This window comes from Micropterus salmoides, unplaced genomic scaffold (assembly GCF_014851395.1).
Source record: "Micropterus salmoides isolate LMB-PRFRI ecotype aquatic unplaced genomic scaffold, ASM1485139v1 Ms_hic_scaffold_2, whole genome shotgun sequence".
Lineage (NCBI taxonomy): Eukaryota > Metazoa > Chordata > Actinopteri > Centrarchiformes > Centrarchidae > Micropterus > Micropterus salmoides.
In genome coordinates this window covers 38560525-38580739 of record NW_024041150.1, presented here as the reverse complement: position 1 = coordinate 38580739, position 20215 = coordinate 38560525, and the positions used below count along the sequence as shown (strand labels likewise).

Sequence of the window (20215 nt, the reverse complement as noted above, 5' to 3'; positions counted from 1 at the left end):
GTGGTACAGGCCATGGTTAGCTCTCGGCTGGACTACTGCAATGCCCTCCCAGTTGGTCTTCCATCTTGTGCGGTGAAACCCCTACAAGTGGTGCATAACGCAGCAGCACGTCTGGTTTTTGATCAGCCTAAAAGGACTGATCACTCCATTACTCAGTGACCTCCTCTTTCCCTAGGTATTTACCCCATTGATGCCATATGTGCTATTAGCTGTAACTAGTATTTTATGCTGCTCTTATTAATATGCATTGTCACATGTAGATCTCGAGCTATATTTGATGCTTTAATGATGCTTGTATGTTGTTCCTCAAATGTAAGTTGCCTTGGATAAAAGCGTCTGTCAAATGAGTAAATGTATGTAAATGTTATGCAATACACACAACCTTCTTCCGTGACACAGTGATACTTATGTGGCAGAGATCGCACAATAGTTCTGATGCAATAAATCCGCAACTTCTGTTTTAAATTCATGTGTTGCACAGCACTTCTCTGTCCATAGAGTCAGGGTAGCTACACTGAATTACCATTAAGTGTAAAGAACAGAGTGTACTACTCCTTTCTTTATTCAAAATAACTATATATCATAACTAAATCTCCAGATCCCTGAAAACAGTTTGTATTTTTAGACAAACATCATTGTTTTACAAGGCAGTCATCTTATTTTTATTGCCCCATGTAGAACTGGTTTATTGCAGTAAACGGTAATTATTGGAGTAGTAGTGGCTAGGAATTCATTAATTATGGTTTTTGAAAGTAAAAATAATAAAACACACTGTGTATTTGCAATAAGATTAAGATTAAGATTGTCTTTGTTTACAAACAGTGCTTGAAGTGGGAAAAAAAGAGGTGCCAGTACTTCCCATTCACATGTTGGTCTGTGTATCAGCTGGTACCCCTGGGGAACGTGTTTCTTTCTGGAAGAGGTGGCAACAAGGAGCACATATTTGCACAACAACCTGGCTCTGGCTAAATCTACATCTGTCCACTGCAGATGCAATTTCCACAACCTGGAGGCCAAACTAGTATAAATTAGTATATTATTAAATATTATAACATTAAATAAAATGTTTAATGTTAATATAATATTAATATATCTATAGGTTACACTTCATTTGGATAGTTTGCTAAATATTGTTTATAGAGTAATTGTAACAGCTTATAAGTTGAGATACAACAATTCAACTGTTTCCCAAATAAAACTCTTTTCTTATATTACGCCACTACAACAAACCAGAAGTTGAACAATTCAAAAGTTTGCTGCAACATGTCAACCTTTATTTTAATTTTCTGCCCCATACAGGCTGTGATTGGTCGGTTCATAAATAGAAAGTGACCTTGATGAGCAACTTTATGTACTTGAAACATGGCTATAACTCCTAAAGATGTGATATTGATGGAAAGAACTATTAAAGGATATCTGTTGCCTTATTGATCACTTTAGACCACTTGGAGCTGATATATTTATGTAGAGCTATTTATTGTACTAGATAGGTTTTGAGTTATTGTGTTGTTTCATCTCAGTGTTTGTCATTAGAATTGTTCAGTATTTTGTTTTATAATGTGTCTGTGAATCAGGTGCTATGTGATATCCTTACTGTAGTTTTCAGATCCGGTGAGGACCGGCCCACTTTATGCACTGGTTACAGAAGAAATGGAGAATTGAAACATGGCCATGACTCCTAAAGATGTGATATTGTCTGTGAATCAGGTGCAATGTGATGTGTGTTGATGTTTTTATTGTGATGTATCATTTATTAGTTTTGTAAATATATTGTATGTATGTAGGTATGTATGTATATATGTTAATGTTGTGATAACAGTAGCTAATGTGCATAAAATGAAAGGAAAGGCCTTTAAGAAGGATTCTGAAATATGTAAAACCTAAGAGCTAAGCAGATGCCACTGCTTCCTACAAACTTGATGTAGTAAACATGTACAACAAATTTCCATCAGCAGATGCATTTATCACTGCATATGAACCATTAGAGAATGGGAAGCTTGACCAGCGTAGCAAGCATAACTAAGTGGGACTTAGCGATCACTTAGCAGCCAGGTGCATTTGTTATCTCAACATAACTGGGAAGATTATGTATATATATATAAATATATTTGTAGGAAACAGTGATGGAGGTTCACATGCTCAGGCAATCAATGTAAGGGGCAACAGCCATGATTATATAAACTGTTAAACTCATGATGAAATAAAGGTAAATGAGGAAGCACAAACTTTTGCAAAACATGCACATTTTTTCTGTGCGCATGTGTGTGTATACAGGTGTCTCTTAGAAATTTTAAATATCATGGAAAAGTTCATTTCCCCCTTGTAATTTAAGTTAAAAAGTGAAACTTTCATTATATTCTAGATTCATTACACATTAAATGAAATAATTCAGTCTTCATGATTATGGCTTGCATCTCATGGTGATCAAAAATACATGTTTCTAAAAATTAAAAACATTAAAATAAATAATGTATAATACAGAAATGTTGACCTGAGGAGAGCCTATATTCTCTCAGTCTGGTTCAGTCATGGGGAAGACTTCTGACTTAATCATTGTCCAGAAGACACTCGATGACACTCTCCACAAGGGGGTAAGCCACAAAAAAAACATTCCTGATAGGGCTAGCTAGCTGGATCAAAACATTCATTGAAAGTTGACAGGAAAGTTCAAGTGTGGTAGGAAAAGGTGCACAAGCAACAGGGATGACATCAGCCTTGAAAGGATTGTCAGGCAAAGCCGATTCAAGAACTCGGGGGAGCTTAACAAGGAGTGGACTGAAGGCTGGGGTCATTGCATCAAGAGCCACCGAAAGAATAAATAAATACAGACTGAGCATCAGACCATTTATTTTATTTTTTTGTTGCATGGATCAATAACGAGCTGGGACTGTTCCTGAATGTAACACGGGAGTGTGGTGTCAGAAAACAGACTGGGATTAAATGGCAACATGCACAGTACAAGTGTAGGCAGATGAGTGTTATTTGCACGGTACAGAATATTTAAATAAAAATATGATGTCAAAAGCCCGGTCAGCAGCATTGTGTTTCTGCTTTGCAAGACCCAATCAGAGAGCCGAGGGTGAGCGGCTGCGTCATCGATGCCAAAGTCCTCTGTTTTAGCCCTTCTTCATTAAAATGCCCTCCGGAGTTTTGAAATGCTAAACGGGTTCGGCAGCATTTCCAAACTTCTCCGTTATAGGTCTTTGTTTTCATCGTTGTAGTCTGGACGGGAGGTGCAAACGTAGCAAAAGGTCTAATTCCAAAAACGCAGTAGTGTGGATGGGGCCTAATGCTTGCATACAGAGTGAATACTGGGTCTGCACACATCTGCCTAAACTCCATAATACAAGCTTACTTGCAAGCAACTGCGCTCCTCCAACGGAGCAGGGGCGTCCCTCTCTAACTTCAAGAAGCTCTTGAAAACTCATTTCTTCAGAGAACACTTTCTCTTATAACACCTCTAACCTCTACATTTATTCATTTAGCGGACGCTTTTATCCAAAGCGACTTACAATTGCTATATATGTCAGAGGCCGCACGCCTCTGGAGCAACTAGGGGTTAAGTGTCTTGCTCAGGGACACAATGGTGGATGGGTCAGGGTGGGGATTAAACTCGGGTCTCTCACACCAAAGGCATAGTCTTAACCAATGTGCCATCGCCACCCCAACCTCTAACATCTAACATGCACTAAGTATTTACCCCATTGATGTGATGACTGCTCTATCTAATATGCATTGTCACATGTAGATCTCTTGCTATATTTGATGCTTGTATGTTGTTCCTCAGATGTAAGTTGCTTATAAAAAGCGTCTGCCAAATAAGTAAATGTAATGCAATACGCACAACGTTCTTCCATGACACAGTGACATTTATGTGGCAGAGATTGCACGATAGTTCTGATGCAATAAATCCGCAACTTTTGCAACTGTTTTGAATTCATGTGTTGCACAGCACTTCTCTGTCCATACAGTCAGGGTAGCTACATTGAATTACTGTTAAGTGTAAAGAACAGAGTGCTCCTCCTTATCCAAGTACTCCTTTCTTTATTCAAAATAACATCATAACTAAATCTCCAGATGCTTGAAAACAGTTCTTCCTTTTATTTTACAAGGCAGTCATTTGAGGGTTTTTTTTATTGCCCCCATGTAAAACTGGTTTATTGCAGTAAACGGTAAATATTTGAGTGGTGGTGGCATAAATTTCATTAATTTTGAAAGTAAAAATAATAAAACACACTGCAATAAGATTAAAATCTAAAATAAAATCTATAAAATCTTTTTCAACACATATGCATGAGTAAAATTTAGTAAAAGATTTTTTTCAGTCCTTTTTCCTCAACAAAATAACCATCTTATTAAAAATTAAAGAGGTGGTATTATGCTTTTTGGCTTTTTCCCTCTCCTTTATTGAGTTATATCTCTTTTTTGTGCATGTAACAGGTTTGCAAAGTGAAATAGCCCAAAGTCAAGCCTAAAGGGAGTTCCCATCTCCCACAGAAAGCTCTGCTCTGAACTGCTTGAAAACAGCTGGTTTGTAGTCCAGTCCTTCACTTCCTTTACTTGTGACGTCACAATGAAAACGCATCATAAAGCTTGCCAAGCGGCTAGCGGGGTCAGACACGCCCTCAAACCAAGCTAGTCTGAGCGGAGGCCCTTTGGCTCGACTCGCCTTTGTTTGGTTTTCCGTTGTAGAAATGTTGTACCTGTACCTGCTTCCAGGTACTTTTTTTCATATCACCTCAACTCCATCGAGGTTCCAAGCGAGCTGAGTGACACTAAAATGTAACGTGAAAACATGACAGACTGCTGATTGGTCAGAGAGAATATTCACTATTCACTGCATCATCATTGCTGCACCAGACAGAGGCCAGCAACAGAGTTTTATATTTTACAGTTTTCGTATGTAATTTCATCACTAAATCCACTTCTGAGAAGTTTTGAGCTGAAATCAGCTGTGTAGATTTCGAATATTGACAGTTTTACGAGAAGTGGTGGCGGAACAAAAATGTGCTTGAATATTTTCCAAGTTGAGGAGCTCCCAAGTGGCTGCGGGGGAAGCCTGTGCCAACCGAGCGTGTGAGGCCGGCCAGCCGCCCGCTCACAGAGCCCTCTGCTCCCCTCTGCTCCCGCCGTCACACCGACCGCTGCAGCAAAAACAGCAGAGAAAAACACAGCTGGGAGGTTTTCATACCGCTTATCTGTCTTTACATTCTGAGAAATGTTGAAACGTTTTAACTTAAAAAAGAGAAAGCTGTGTGGATCGCTGGTGTGTGTGTCGCATTGAACATTATGTCGCAGCAGCTGTGTGTGCCGTTGCTATGATGACAAGCTACGTACTATCTCTGGGTACTGTCTGCAATGGAAAACGGAGCAGGGCCGAGTAGAGTCGAGTCTATCGATTTGCGCTATGGTAGCATTTTTCGGCAAGGCAGCATAGATCGTCAGAACACCGGCAACAGTTCAACGTTTAGTCCTGATGTTAAGATGTGGAACAATTAGGCAGACACCATCTCCACATTTAAGAGTAAGCTTAAGACTTTCCTCTTTGATAAAGCTTATAGTTAGGGCTGGCTCAGGTTAGTCCTGAACCATCCCTTAGTTATGCTGCTATAGGCCTAGACTGCCGGGGGATTTCCCATGATGCACTGAGCTCCTCTCTCCTCTACTTTCTCTCCCTCTGTATGCAACCTCATCCCATTATTGCATGTTACTAACTCAACTTCTCCCCTTTCTGGTAGTCTTGTGCTTTCTCGTCTCTCTCCTCTCTCCTCCTATCACTTCCTGCAGGTTTTCTGGCTCTGGAGCTGTGGAGTCTGGATCTGTGGCTGCGGGTCACCTGCTGCCCCCGTGTTCCTGCTCGACACCCTCTACTGCAACAGCTATTGTTACTAGTCCTATTGTTATTATTGTTATTATAATCATTAACATTACGACTGTTATCATTAACACTACTATAAATATCTGTACCATTTTTCATTTAGTCTATAGCAACATCACCTTTACTGTCTGTACCTCTGTGTGTATATTGTGTAGGCTGCCTCCCTCCCCTCTCTCTCTCCTTCCATCCCTCTCTTTTTCTCTCTGTTCCTCTCCTGCTCTCTCTCTCTCTCTCTCTCTCTCTCTCTCTCTCGCTCTCTCTCTCCCTCTCTCTCCTTCACCCCAACCGGTCGAGGCAGATGGCCGCCCACCCTGAGCCATGGTTCTGCTCGAGGTTTCTGCCTCTTAAAAGGAAGTTTTTCCTTGCCTCTGTCGCCTAGTGCTTGCTCTTGGTGGGAACTGTTGGGCTTCTGTAAATAGCATCATAGAGTACGGTCTAGACCTGCTCTTTTATGAAAAGCGCTGTGAGATAACTGTTGTTGTGATTTGGCGCTATATAAATAAAATTGCCGAATATTTTTTGGTAAAAATGTTTTGGTCCGGCTTTACAGGAACCAGCGGCGTGCTGTGGCATGTCGGCTGTGCGTTTTCACAAACGTGAAACGTCTGTCTTTCCCTGCTCAGAGGCAGATAAAATCTGCACCATACCTTTCATAAAGTGCAGCGAGCCGGCAGATTGGTGCACTAACGTTATCCCCGTGACATAAGGCAGCATGAAAGCTGCTAGTGTTGGGAGCTAAATACAAAAGTTGTAGTGTTTTTAGCTGGTAGTTGGCGGTCCAGTCAGTGTCTGACACACTGTCAGATCTTCTAATGGGACTGCTGTCCTCCCCCGAGATGAAGGAGAATGTGGCACCAGGACAGATCTAGGAGGCCAGAAGTAAAAAGTGATAAGGCCTTACAAGAGTGAGCAGTCATAAGGTTTAAGTTGAGTGATTAACAAGTATTTTGTGAGATTATAAAAAATGTATTGTTATGTTTTAAGTACATTTAATAGCAATAATATAATTTTGTTTCAAATTTCACTCTGGCCTCTTTTTTAAGTTTATATTTGACATAATACCTTATTATCTCATTTAAAAGGACAGAAACAAAAGTATATGTGACACAAAAGGCAATTTATTATTTTTGCTGGTAAAAACTGTTTGGCCGGTGGATTTTTTCATCTACCAGCCACCTGGCGAGCCAAAAACTTAATTTCCACCCCTGTTGGTAGCACTTGTTCATACATTAATACACATTAAGTCATTCATAAACACAGTTATTCACTAGTTTTATTTTGAAAAAGGGCTGGTGATGGTGCAGTGGATAAGACCCATGCCTTTGGTGTGAGAGACCCGGGTTCAATCCCCCACTGTGACATATCCACCATTGTGTCCCTGAGCAAGACACTTAACTCCTCGTTGCTCCAGAGGCATGCGACCTCTGACATGTATAGCAATTGTAAGTCGCTTTGGATAAAAATGTCTAGCTAAATGAATAAATGTAATGTAATGAAATCCTGACTGGATGTTGCATATATATTGCTGCAGGTACCAGGCCTGTAACGGTGCGGCTTTTCCACGCCTCCAGTAAAGTTAGCTGGGGCATCTTTCGGGTAGTCGTAGTAGCATCCTTTGGGCTTTGCCAGTGGTAGACTTACGAGTTATGCTGAGATTGTTTATATTCTTTCTCGGGAAAGTATAAAAAAACTGGCAGTTAGCCTATGTAATAATTTTTTTAACTTTCCAAATGATCTTATGAACCATTAACAACTCCCATATAAATGGTTTGTCATTAAAATAATACTTCATTTATAAATAGTGAACTGATCATGTATAAAGTATGAAAATGCAATTATTAAGCACATTATAGATTAGCTTATTAATAAAGAATACAACATGTATATGTTCGTAAATGACTTACTACTGTGTGTTAACGTAAGAACAATGGTTTTTAAATGATGACAATTAGAAATGTGGTAATACATAACCACTGCTTCATACTGTGTAGATAATAAAGAATAAAACATTTATAAATGTGTCTATGAATGACTTACTTATGTATAATAATGTATGAAATATGCTTTATAAATGATGAATTCCATATTTACTAATACTTAACTAATGCTTCATAGTGTGTAGTTATTATAAAGTGTTACCGACTGTTTAGAGTATTTGTAACATTTAAACAGCTTAAGTTAAGATTCGACAATTTAACTGATTACACCACTGCAACCAACCACATGTTCAACATTTCAAAAGTTTGCTGTAGCACGTCAGCCTTTATCTTAATTTCCTGCCCCATACATGCTGTGATTGGTTGGTTCATAAAAAGTGACCTTGATGAGCAACTTTATGTACACGCTTGGATAAAAAAAGCACCCGATCACCTCCCTACTCTGTCTCTGCCAGTAGAGACGGCAGAAAGGGTTACTGGGAGCTCGCGAGGACTGCCATTGTGCAAGAAAAATGTCCCGGTACGCCAAGAAGCTAATGCCAGTGCTGTCCACCGGTGAATACCGGCCCATTTTAAGCACTGGTCACAGAAGAAATGGAAAACATGGCCATGACTCCTAAAGATGTGATATTGATGGAAAGAACTATTGATAATGAAAAGATGTCTGTTGCTTTATTGATCACTTTAGACCTCTTAGAGCTGATATATTTATGTAGAGCTATCTATTGTACTAGATAGGTTTTGATTTATTGTGTTGTTTCATCTCAATGTTTGTCATTAGTATTGTTCAGTATTTCGTTTTACAATGTGTGTATGAATGCTATGTGATGTGTGTTGATGTTTTTATTGTGATGTGTCATAAAATACTGTGAAGTATTGTAAATATATTGTGTTTATGTATGTATCTATGTATGTATATACATTAATTTTGTAATAACAGTAGCTAATGGGGATCTAAATAAAGAAATGGAGCTGTTTACCCTTGTGGAAAATGGACCAGGCTCAATGTATATCAAGGTTATTGCGTGAAAAATACCAGACAAAGACAGCGTTCAGTGATGACAGTTATGACAAACTGACACAAGAAAATTGATGTGGTGAAGATAAAATGACAACTCTGATGAAATAATTAGTGAACTTCTCTTAACCCTTGTGTGGTGTTTCAGTCTGTGGGAGCAAGGCACTTTTTGGCGAGGGATGGAAGGAGATGGACCAAACCCTTTTATGTTCATAGTTCGGCCTTCTTATCCTTGCTGGAGTTTTCAGATCCGGTGAGTACCGGCCCACTTTAAGCACTGATTACACAAAAAATGGAGAAGCCAAACATGGCCATAACTCTTTAAGATGTGATATGGATGGAAAAAACTACTGTGTGTTTTCTCCCTCTCTCTCTGCTCCTGAGCCCAGCTGACGATCCACACCTGCACCTCGTCAGCCACCTCCTCTGCCTGCCACACCTGCCAGCAATCAGCCTCATCTCTGCCAGTACTTCAACCCCGAAGTGATTGATCGTCGTTGCTCCTAACCTGGTGACACTTCATCGCTCAAGCTCCTGAGTAATCTGCATCATCTCTGTTTCCCTGTACTTTGTTTTCCCAACCCTGTCTGTCTGTCTTCCCTCCAGGTTCCCTCACCTCCATCTTCCGTTGTGTCAGCTGGGCTCGCCACCCTGCCTTCTCCCCTCGAACCTCTTCCACGGCATCCTCCCGGCTCTTCCCCGTGCCTAGCCAGTCAGCCTGCCACCACACTCCTCCACCAACCTCCCCTGTTAGCACTCCCGTGTCTCCTCTCTTCCTCAGTCCCCAGTGCCCGGCTCCCTTGTCTATCTCCTCGTTTCCCCGTGCCCGTGTTTCCCCGGCATCTGCCTCTCCCTCACCTCCACTCCCTCAACCCCTTCTTTCCCTTAATAAAACCTGTTCATCCTGAGCGTTGCGTTTGGGTCCACTCAGTCCACACCACATCAGTATTGTAAATACATGTATGTGTGTATGTATGTCAGAGATGGGAACTCGAGAATCCAACACACTTGGGCCCGGTGTACCCCATGCAAATAAGCCAGAGCAGCAGTCAGTCTTGGGTTGGACCTCCATCTCACAGCTTCTGTTGTTTGTTTGGTTTCTTGTCTTTGCTTTTACAGCACAACATCCATGCAGCACATTTTCACTCATCCACTCCCTACACTACTGACTTCACATATTCCTCCCACTCATTGTTTTCGCTTGTTTTCCTATTAATAAATCACTTTGTTATTTAGTTTACCCGTGTGTCTCCTGTTTTTTCCCAGTCCATGAGCTGGACTGTGACAATTAATGCCAGCTTAAACTACTGTAAATCAACACATCCACCAGACTCTCAAACCCAGTGTAACGTTAACTAAATAAAACAGTAACGTTATATGATCAAAAATAAACCTGTAACAGCCAACGGTAATAATTAACCTGATGGCAGCCAGCAGGACGTAAATGATTACGTTAATCGACCACCACAAGTTTGGCAAGTAAACAAATACTCATTCATATTTTCATAACGAACGACAGTCGGTTTTACCCTTTCAGAGGTCGTAAGCAAAAAGCAAACTCACATTGCTGGCCAATGCTGAGCTAAACATGTTAACTACATTACATTTAGGGTTGGGTATCATTTAAAATTTTATGATACCAGTACCAAACCCAGTACCCTTAAAGTGATACCAATACCAGTTGAGTACTTCTTTCGATACCTTGCATAAAATGTCACCTGTTGACATGTCATCTGATTAGTAGCTTATTATTTTATTTGTTGTTATATTTGTTTTATGGAAAATAATTCACTTTTTGTTGGGGGGGGGGGGGGGTCGTATTAAAGAATTAATAATTCAAATAATTAAACTGAAATTGCATTGAAATGGTTAAAATCATGAAAATTATTAAATGTTTGGTAGTTTTGTTACTTGTTTAAGTAATTTATTTTAAACAAGCAATAAAAATATTGATGTATAGGGAGTTTATAGCAGTTTTTGGGCGTGTACAGTTTTAGCCACAAAGGTGTCCAGAGGGTGCAAAATGCATACAGTATAAATGACATGTGAGAGTAAAAAAAATTTTGCTAAAAAGAAGAATTCCTGCTAAATTTCATGCCACAAGCTGTAACAGCCAAAATGATCACCAGATCCAAAACAAAGTAGAGAAAAATGTACTAAAATGCCAGAGGAGGGCATAAGGGTTAAACTGTAAATTGCTTTTTCACTTAGTTTTTCACTCATTATAGGGCAGTTTGAATGACTTAAAGCTGATTTTTTTAAAATATATTTAGCTCTACTGCAGGCAGGACACATGAGCTATATGTGTTATCTACCCCCACATAACAGCTGCTGATTACATTTATTATCATATAATTTGCATATACACACACAAAAGCATTAAATCACTTTACAAGAAGAGAGCACAGCAGTATATCACTGTGAGGCTTGACCTATCCATATTTCCTAAATAATCATAATTGATAACTTTCTGGTTCCTGAGTATTCTATGTGGGAGAAAAAATGTGTATGTTTTTGTGTGTCTGTGCTCAGTTCCCTGTTTTTGAGAGATGACAGATAAGTATCTGTATTTAAGGGCTGGTGTGTCTCTTTATCTGTGTTTCCACATCAGACAGCAAAAGCTACAGACGCTGAGAAGGTAATTCTGCAGCTACAAACTTTTGACTTTCCTTTAGTGGACTGACAGTGGACATAGGTCGTCTGTTCCCTACAGAAGTATCAGTAACATGTCTGTCTCTCTGTTTCAAAGGTTATCATCATCTTCAGCATCATCTCCATCATGAAGATGCTGACTGTGTCTGCACTTGTTTGTGCCATGATGGCTCTGACTCGAGCTGCTGGTCAGTTATATGAAAAGAAAGTGTTACAGATGAATGTGTTGTACAATAACAATCCAGGTCGATAACTGCTGTGTCAAACTTTCTAGCTCTTCCAGAGGCAAACCCCGAAAATGCCCAACAAGGTCAGTGCTTTGTTCTGATGCTCTGCTGATGACTTCACCTACATGTTGTGTAAATTAAATTGCCTGATAGAAGTGCTGTGTCCAATGCTTATTTAACTTATGTTAGGTTATATTATTGTTCTATTATTGTTACGTTATGTTGTCTTTTGCTAAGAAATGTTGTGTTATTTAAGCCATGTTATACAAGGTAAATTTATTATCCTATTACTACAGGGTAGTAAGATGAGATGCAGTCTGCAGTTCCATTTATGTTACAAAGCCAACAATATATATTATGCTTTTTATGTATTATAATATATATATTACATTATACTTTTGTTAGTGTGTTATACTGTTTTATGTTATATTATGTTGTGTTATTTTATGTTGTTGTGTTATACTGCCATGTAATCAAAATTAAATTGATTTAATAATAATAATTCTACATATAGAGATTTTAGCTGCACATTAGTCACCAAACTCTATTTGTTCTCAGCAAAGAGTCACCTGGTCAAGAGGGCCACGTTTTGTTCTGGTCGCTGGTCTGAGATAAATGGTCGCTGTTTCCTCTTCGTTCCAAGAGCCATGACTTGGTCTCAAGCTGAGGTATAAGATGATTTGGATTCGATGCGGAGTTCTTTTAAGTTGAGCTTGTTCCGTTTGTGTGGATTTTTATGGATTTGTCTGTTTGTCACCACTGCAGAGAAACTGTCAGTCCTTAGGTGCAAACCTCGCATCCGTACGTGGAGCTGAGGAGTATCATCAGATTCAAAGGCTGATATCCGATAGTACTCATGGGAATACGCAGGCATGGCTTGGAGCCACTGACGCTGCACAGGTATATGTAAATGCTCTGTATTTGTATATATTTTACACTACATCACATTCACCATTCACACACATTCATACACTGGTGAAACAGCTACCAGGGGCCATTTTGGGTTCAGTATCTTGCCCAAGGACTCTTTGACACGCACCCTGAAGAGCCGGGGATTGAAACGGCAATCTTTCAATTAACAGGCAACCCGCTCCACCTCCTGAGCCACAGCCGCCCCGTCATATCATTTATTGTTACAAAAGGTCACATTTCAAATCATAGTTTGACGTCCATTTGATGAGGAAGGCCATGAGATGTGACCTCCTCCCAATGCAAACTTTGTCACTCTATAACAACGTCACCTGACTTTCTGTTACTACTAACAGACCGTCTTGGGGCTGTTTCTTTAATGACTGATGCTGTAAAAAATACTTTGTAATGACAGTGTTTTTATGACAAAGTGTTTATGGTGTTAATAGTATAAAGTTGTTTATTTTAGTTATATTGTTATATTGTTGTATTAACTCTAATTAACTAACTAAAATTTTCTAGGAGGGTGTTTGGCTGTGGAATGATGGTACGCCTTTCGCCTTTTCATACTGGTGCAGGGGAGAGCCAAATAACACTGGATATCAGCACTGTTTACAAATGAATTATGGAGGTAAATCATAAACCACATTATTTTGCATGAGAGATAAATGTACCATGATTCATAATAAATGCTATATAAGTGAGCTCAGTTCATAAATGAACCCATCTTTTCTTCAGAACATACCTCTGCCAAGGCTGAAAAGCCTCTCCATTTATTATTTTAATGAGACAAAATATTTAGTTTTACTCTCCATCTGCATGAAATTATACATTCTGCTTAACAGTTATGTCTTTATCATACACACAGGTGACAAATGCTGGGATGATGTACAGTGTAACAGTCACCTTCCATCTGTCTGTGTTAAGAAATCCTTCCAATTCCGGGGCTGACACAGAGGCATGAAGCACCTGGAAAAATCACAAACACGGGCAGATGTTCTTTAAACTCATCTCTCTTCATGCCATCAGTCTCATATGTACCCCGAAGGCTCTATATCTCATTTCATGTCTTTATTTTAATTTCTATCGCTGTAACGCTACTTAGGGAACGAAGCGACAAGTGAATTTAGAAGATCTGGACTGTCTCTGAGGCTTTGTGCCTTTCATAGGAGCAGACTGAATGTGTTATGAAAAGAATGCTTTTTAGCACAAACTTATTCTGCAGAGTGAACTGTTCTTTCTTGTCTTTACACAAATTAAAAGGCTCAAGCATTGAAACAAGCTGGTCTGTGAGATTGTTTTAGACCTGATGTTTTTAAGGGTTTAACTTCACTGTTCTTCAGCCAGTAAAACAATCTAAAGACTAGTTTAGATACTAGACAGATTAGTTATCTCGTTAGACACTTTTAAAGTTAATATGTATTTCAAGGACAGAAAAGGGGAGAGCATCAATGCTGCAAACCTTCGTCATGAAGTTCCACCAACAGAAAAAAAGAGCATTTATTTAAATCTAAATATATAAAGAACTATTCACACAAATGTACTTCTGTTCAGATCAGGAGCACATGTCTCTGCCATGAATGAAAACCGAATGATAAACTGTGTGCTCTTGCTGTGAGCTCACAGATCTTGGCTCGGTCTGGCAGGAGTCATCCCTTTGCTGATGTGCTGGCCTGTTTGCAGGAAACTCTTACAGTTCACTTCAATATGTGTTTGTTTCAAACCTCTCACATCCTCAGTTACATTACATAAGTGACTGTGCTACATGTAACATTACAATCTAACACTTTACCTCTGTATCTATTCATAACAAATACGTTCTACGTCACTGGGCTCTGTAGGTCACTTCTGACAAATGTAGGCTACCTGTAAAGACAAACCTAAGCCAGAGTGCATGTTTATGGTTTAGAGAGAGTTTAAGTATAAATACTAAACTAGCATTATGTGGCAGAGACATTACATTTGCAGTATTTACCTGAGGTTAATAGCTAATCATCAGTAGTTGTAATAGATCAGGCTACAAACCTGTTCTTCTGATGAGGAGACTTCTGCTGTCCTGATGGTATCTTTCTGTGGTGGGTCGGTTAAAGTTCACTTAAGTGGGTATATGTGGCAACACAAACAAACAATAAACATAAAGTTTAAGATCTTAAAAGACCACTTATTCAGTACATTTTAATGTGGGGAAACAATTTAATCATAGCCTACACATGGGCTGCATTTCTAAAATTGACCCATTGCTTATTGTTTTATAAATTAACATCTACTCAAGCACTTTGGCTGAAGGACTACATGTATAAATGTAATATTGTGTTAATAAGTCCTTTTCTTACAATATTTTCAGCTGCAACCCCAGTAGAAACTGTTCCTGGCAACAAACAGGAGAACATGGGTGAGGTGACCCTGTCAGCCATGTCTGACACACACATCAATTTGACCATTTCATCTCTTGTACTTATATTTCCATTTAACATTGACTAACATAGGCTAATACTAGGCTATGTTGGCAAATTGCACCAGTTCTCCACCCACAGCTACCTCCTCTCAGGCCTCTGAGAGATCCCACCGGGTAGCTTTCCCTTTGCTATTAAAAGGACTAGTCATGCTGACAATATGTAACACTAATTCCTGCCTTCTATGTTTGTTCTCTCAATTTGTTTTTCTGTGCTGGCTGGATGTGATAACTTGCAGTTGCTCTAAAAGAGAATGCTTGAGCTAGATTGCTAAAAAAAAACAAAAAAACAGCAACAAACCAAATATCTCAAACAGCAAATTGAATAACTTGAACATGACAAAAAGGTAGCCTATTTCTATAGATTTGCCATTTTTAGGAACCAAAAAATATTGTCATGTGTGTTTATGAGAAACTGATTGGTTGATTGATTGTTAGAGCCTCTCTATCGGCTATATGAGTCCACTACATCAGGGGGCATAAGCAGCTGGCACAGTGCTTTTTCTTTTCTAATAGCTGAGATGTTATGGAGCACCACACATGCTGCCACAACCTGACATGCCTGCTCCGAAACACGGCCATTCTCTGTCCCATCTTCTTAGCCTTATTTATTTTTAATTAATTGACATGAGTTTGTAAAAATCCTTTCTCACTTTGATATTAAAGAGTTCTCTTTTTGCAAATTCTTGTCAAAAAAGCCATATATTGACCATGATTTCATGTATAAAAGAAACAAAAGGGTGAAATATCCAAGGGGGTGAATACATTTTATAGGCATTGTACATGAAGGCTCTCTAGCAGAATTTTTGAGCCCTAAATGTACACTTCTGAAGACTTTGCCAAAGGGAATTGCCCACAGCGTTGTTACGTTAAACGTATGGTTACCAGCGTAAACATTACCTCTTGTCCACAGTTAATTATCAAGTAATCAGTTTACTGGGCAAGAGCCTGCACACGTTCAGATCAGGTCCCTTCTGTCCTTCAGCTGTGAAGGAAGTAAAAAATGTAAAATGAAAAGTTCCAAGCCCACAATTGTTTTGGTTCAATCAAGGTAACCTAACATGATATGTTGCAAAGTGCGATGCTGTCCCATTGTGCTATTTTGGGCCCTTACAGCCTCTTGCACTTACCAGATAATTCAGGGCTTTAACTGTGGGTCGCTAGGTTTGAGTCGTTCATTTGTCACATGACAGCTCCTACTGTGGAGCAGGAATGAAGTACTCGTTCACCGCTCACATGGGCCCTCCTCAGTCTTTCGTTCACTCGGCAGGCTGAGTGACTGCCAGAGCTGGAGAATGAGAGGCAGGTCGGCTGTCAGGTAACAGTCACTGGACTGATATTATTTAGCTATTTTGTTAATTATGTGACATTTAATAAAGCCTAACATTATTAGAGCACAGTGATGTTGTGCTTAGTTATAGTTTTAACACAGCCGCACCTAACTTTAGTCCTGCTAGTGTTTACAGCTGATGAGAGTTGTTCTGAGTCTTCTCCACTTCAGAGTACTGACAGGGATCTACCGGGAGCTGAATTACCTCAGAGGTCGTCTCCTCTCCAAAACAAACAGACCGGTCATTAAAACACAGCAACGTAGCAACGTTACAGTTAGCCCTGTAAACAGCTGACAGCTGATCCAGGTCTGCCAGAGAACGCAACATAACTTTTCCTTTTTTATTTACCTACAGAGCCCTGCTGTTGTTTCACAGCTCGTGACTGGTGAACAACCTGCAGTGTTTGAGAGCGATGTGCTCATGTGTGTTTCTCTGTCTGCAGAATCCGGACCTGATGTGGCCCATTCTGCGTCCAGACCTGCCAAACTGCTGCATTTATATAATGTGTTAATATTTCTTTGTTCCTCTCTCTGTGCTGGAGTTCTTTAAGAACTTGGTGGCTTGATCCAGATTATTATTAAATTGGTTGAATTTTAATAAGAGTGTGTTTATTCATATAGTGTATCAAGCTTATTACTTCTATATACACAAATCTGGTATGAATATTTTACTCATGGATAGGGATGTGTGGTGTCCAGGCAGCTCTCCACACACACACACACACAAGGCTTCTCCTATTTCTCACACACACATGGTAGCTATCCAGTCAACAAGAATGCATTCCTTCACACTATTTATAAAGCATGCTTCTGCCTCACCTTTTTCCGTACACCACAGATGTTAGGCTACTGTATGAATGAGCACATTAGAGATAATGATAATGATTTATGTGGCTGGTCTGGTTGTATACTCAGGAAAGATTGTGAAAATGGAAGGATTTAGCCGGAGTAGTGGTGATTACATATTTCTGTGGTTTTTCCATGGTTTGAATTTGGTTGTGGGCCCAGGGGGGTTGATATAATGATGATAGAGAGTGATCAAGAGATGAATTTGTGCATTATACTTTGTCAATTAAAGAGTCGAACTTGCCATCACTAATTGAGGCTTGGTCAAGGCCCTTGTTGCTTTTAGACGTTTAGACAAAGGCTGTCCAGTCAAGGTAGCAAAGCTTAGCAACAACAAATATGCAATGTCCAGTTAGACTTTCAAAATAAAATGCTTGCGTTTCGAAACCGCCATTTTGAAACGGCACGTTATTTTATTTTTATTTATTTATTTATTTTTGTACCTGTCCTGCCAACGCGTTCTCATCAGAAAAACTCACTTGTAGTAGCCTACAATATATACAATATTTATCGAAGTGACAGCTTAAACAGTTTTTATAAATTTGTATTCTTGTCGTTTTACACTTTGAATTGACTGTGGGCTGATTTAGATGCAAATAATGGTACTGTGTCAATTTCTAATCAGTCATTTACTTTAACCATTGACAGTACAAATGCTAACACATTTCATGCTAAGGTTGACTTCAGCATAGATTAAAACAAGCTCTGCCCTCCTGCAACCGCAGACACACCAGCAGCTTCACACAGACAGAAAGGTGAACCATTTTTTGATCAAGAAGAAATGAGTGCAGATGCACAAAATGTTTAATGAAGTCCTGAAAAAAAATGGAAAACAGCTTTTTTCTAAAAGGACTGACAGTAGTTTCTGTGTCTCCTGACATGATCAACATCAGCTGACAAAAGTGTCTTCATGTGTGATATTCTGCAGATTTATCTTGCAGACATGAACCTCCTGCTGGCCAATCACATTGGAGTTAAGGTAGATGGAACCATTTTTTTTAAGGGGGTACAAGAATACTAAAAATACCCTTATTGACTTCATCCATAATTTTGGTGCTTATTTTTGCATTTTTGTAGCTACTGTAGCTACATTCTGTTACGATGGGTGGCTGAGTTGAGCAGGTTGAGCAGGTTGGAGGACACAAATGCAAGACGCAAGGCAGAGGAGGTGCAGTGAATCGAGGTGATTTATTAAAACAAACAGAAGGCGAGCACACTTACTGATTGAGTGGCTGATACAGAGCTGAACAGAAAACCAAAACGAGCAGGGAAACACAGACACGACGAGGATAGCTGGAAACCGGACAGCACACAGCATGAACTTAACACTTAACATGAACTAAGGTACAGGACTGGGAACAAGCACAAAGAACTAAAACGCAGGAACAAGAGTTAAGGCAGTGACTAAGAAACAATATTACAACTAGACAACCAAACTTCAAACCAAAGCCATATCAAATCAACACAGGACTACGAGCTAGAACACCAGACAAGACATAAACACCAAGGACAAGGAAACGAGAAGAACAGGTAAACAGAAGGACACCAGAAACAAATGGCAAAAACTCAAACCCACAGGGAAAAACCACAACTCATGACACATTCAGTCAGTGAAGCTTTGTGGAAATCTGCTCTCCTGCAGCCGAATACGCACCTTTTCCTTTGCTGAAGCTTCTGATTTAACATTCCTGAGCTGACTTTTCCCCCCAAATAACGAGTAACTTTGGCTAGAAAATATTAGTTTCCATCACATTATTTGTGTTTTCCCATATTTCAGATTTGGGTTCATTCCTACTAACAATACTAAACATGTGGCTAACATGCAGTGTGCTTAGGTTTAGGCACCACAAATGTCAGCAGCAAATGTGCCCATCGTGAAAACAGTAAAATCAGAGCTTCATATTTTTATTCAGGACTTTGATTTCCCTCTATGTGGCCAGGTGTCGACTTTGTACAGGTGAAAAGACTGCAGAGATGAGCACTGAAGAAGGGAGACCTTAGTGACGTTGTTCTGCAGTCTAAGATATGAGGTGAGATTACATGTGCTGAATGCTGAATAAACACTATCAACAGCACGGAGAACTTTGTCAAGGGACTGTCAAGGTAAAATAAAGCAGAATGAGTCAATCCTGATTACTCCAAATGCATACAGGTACAGATGCATGTGATTTTCCAATAGACTGTGGAAAAGGAGTAATTAAGGATGGTGTAATTTACACTATAGTTTTTGGCAAACTTTACACAAACTGGAGAAAGTAGCATTTTTTTGTGGACAAGCTGAGGATTAATTCACATATTGCTGCTTCTTTGAGTATTTGGGGTAGCAGGATGGTGTATGAGGCACTGAGTCAAAATGAACTACAGTCTGTGTGTTTATGTCAATGAGGGACCATTTCCCCCAGGGCTACAGAGTGGAAACTCTTTTCACTGCATATAAGGAAGCAGCTCGACAGGCCAAAATTAAAGCCACAGGCAGAAATGTTTCAGGCTTCACGAAGCCAAAAATAGTCAGAGTTAGTGAAATTCTGAGTGATACCAATCACACTCTGAAGAGTTATTATGACTGGACAAATCAATGAGTTAAGGCCAATTTCTTGCTAAGCCACCCCTTTGTATTATTACTATTACTATTACTATTTTTGTTGATGGTGGCAGTATTTTTTGACCAATCTTGCCTAATTGTAATGGAAATGTGTATCCCAATTTTTGTGTTAGAGTCTAAATTCAATAAGTTCTAACTGTTTTTTCTCATTTTGTGAATTACCAAAAATTTTATCATAATCCACAGACTTTATGGTCCAAGAGGTTTGTAGTAGAGCACATTTGACTTCTACTGGATTTGTGCTCAAGTCAATTGGACGTGTGAGAGACTTTACAAAATAGCATTTTTGGAGCTTAATTACAGCACCATAATTTGGCAGGCACATATTTATGTGGATGCAGTTGCGCATCATTTCCAGTTAGTG

General features: G+C 39.4%; 1 protein-coding gene across 1 annotated transcript; it reads left to right on the top strand.

Moving 5' to 3' along the window:
* Positions 1 to 11345: 11345 nt before the first annotated feature.
* Positions 11346 to 13899, top strand: LOC119912955 (type-2 ice-structuring protein-like). The gene is made up of 7 exons (XM_038732250.1): positions 11346 to 11471; positions 11583 to 11673; positions 11760 to 11795; positions 12271 to 12380; positions 12478 to 12612; positions 13144 to 13252; positions 13490 to 13899. Exons 2-7 carry the CDS (start codon positions 11613 to 11615, stop codon positions 13570 to 13572), a joined length of 534 nt encoding a protein of 177 aa, XP_038588178.1. The 5' UTR covers positions 11346 to 11471; positions 11583 to 11612; the 3' UTR covers positions 13573 to 13899.
* Positions 13900 to 20215: the final 6316 nt, after the last annotated feature.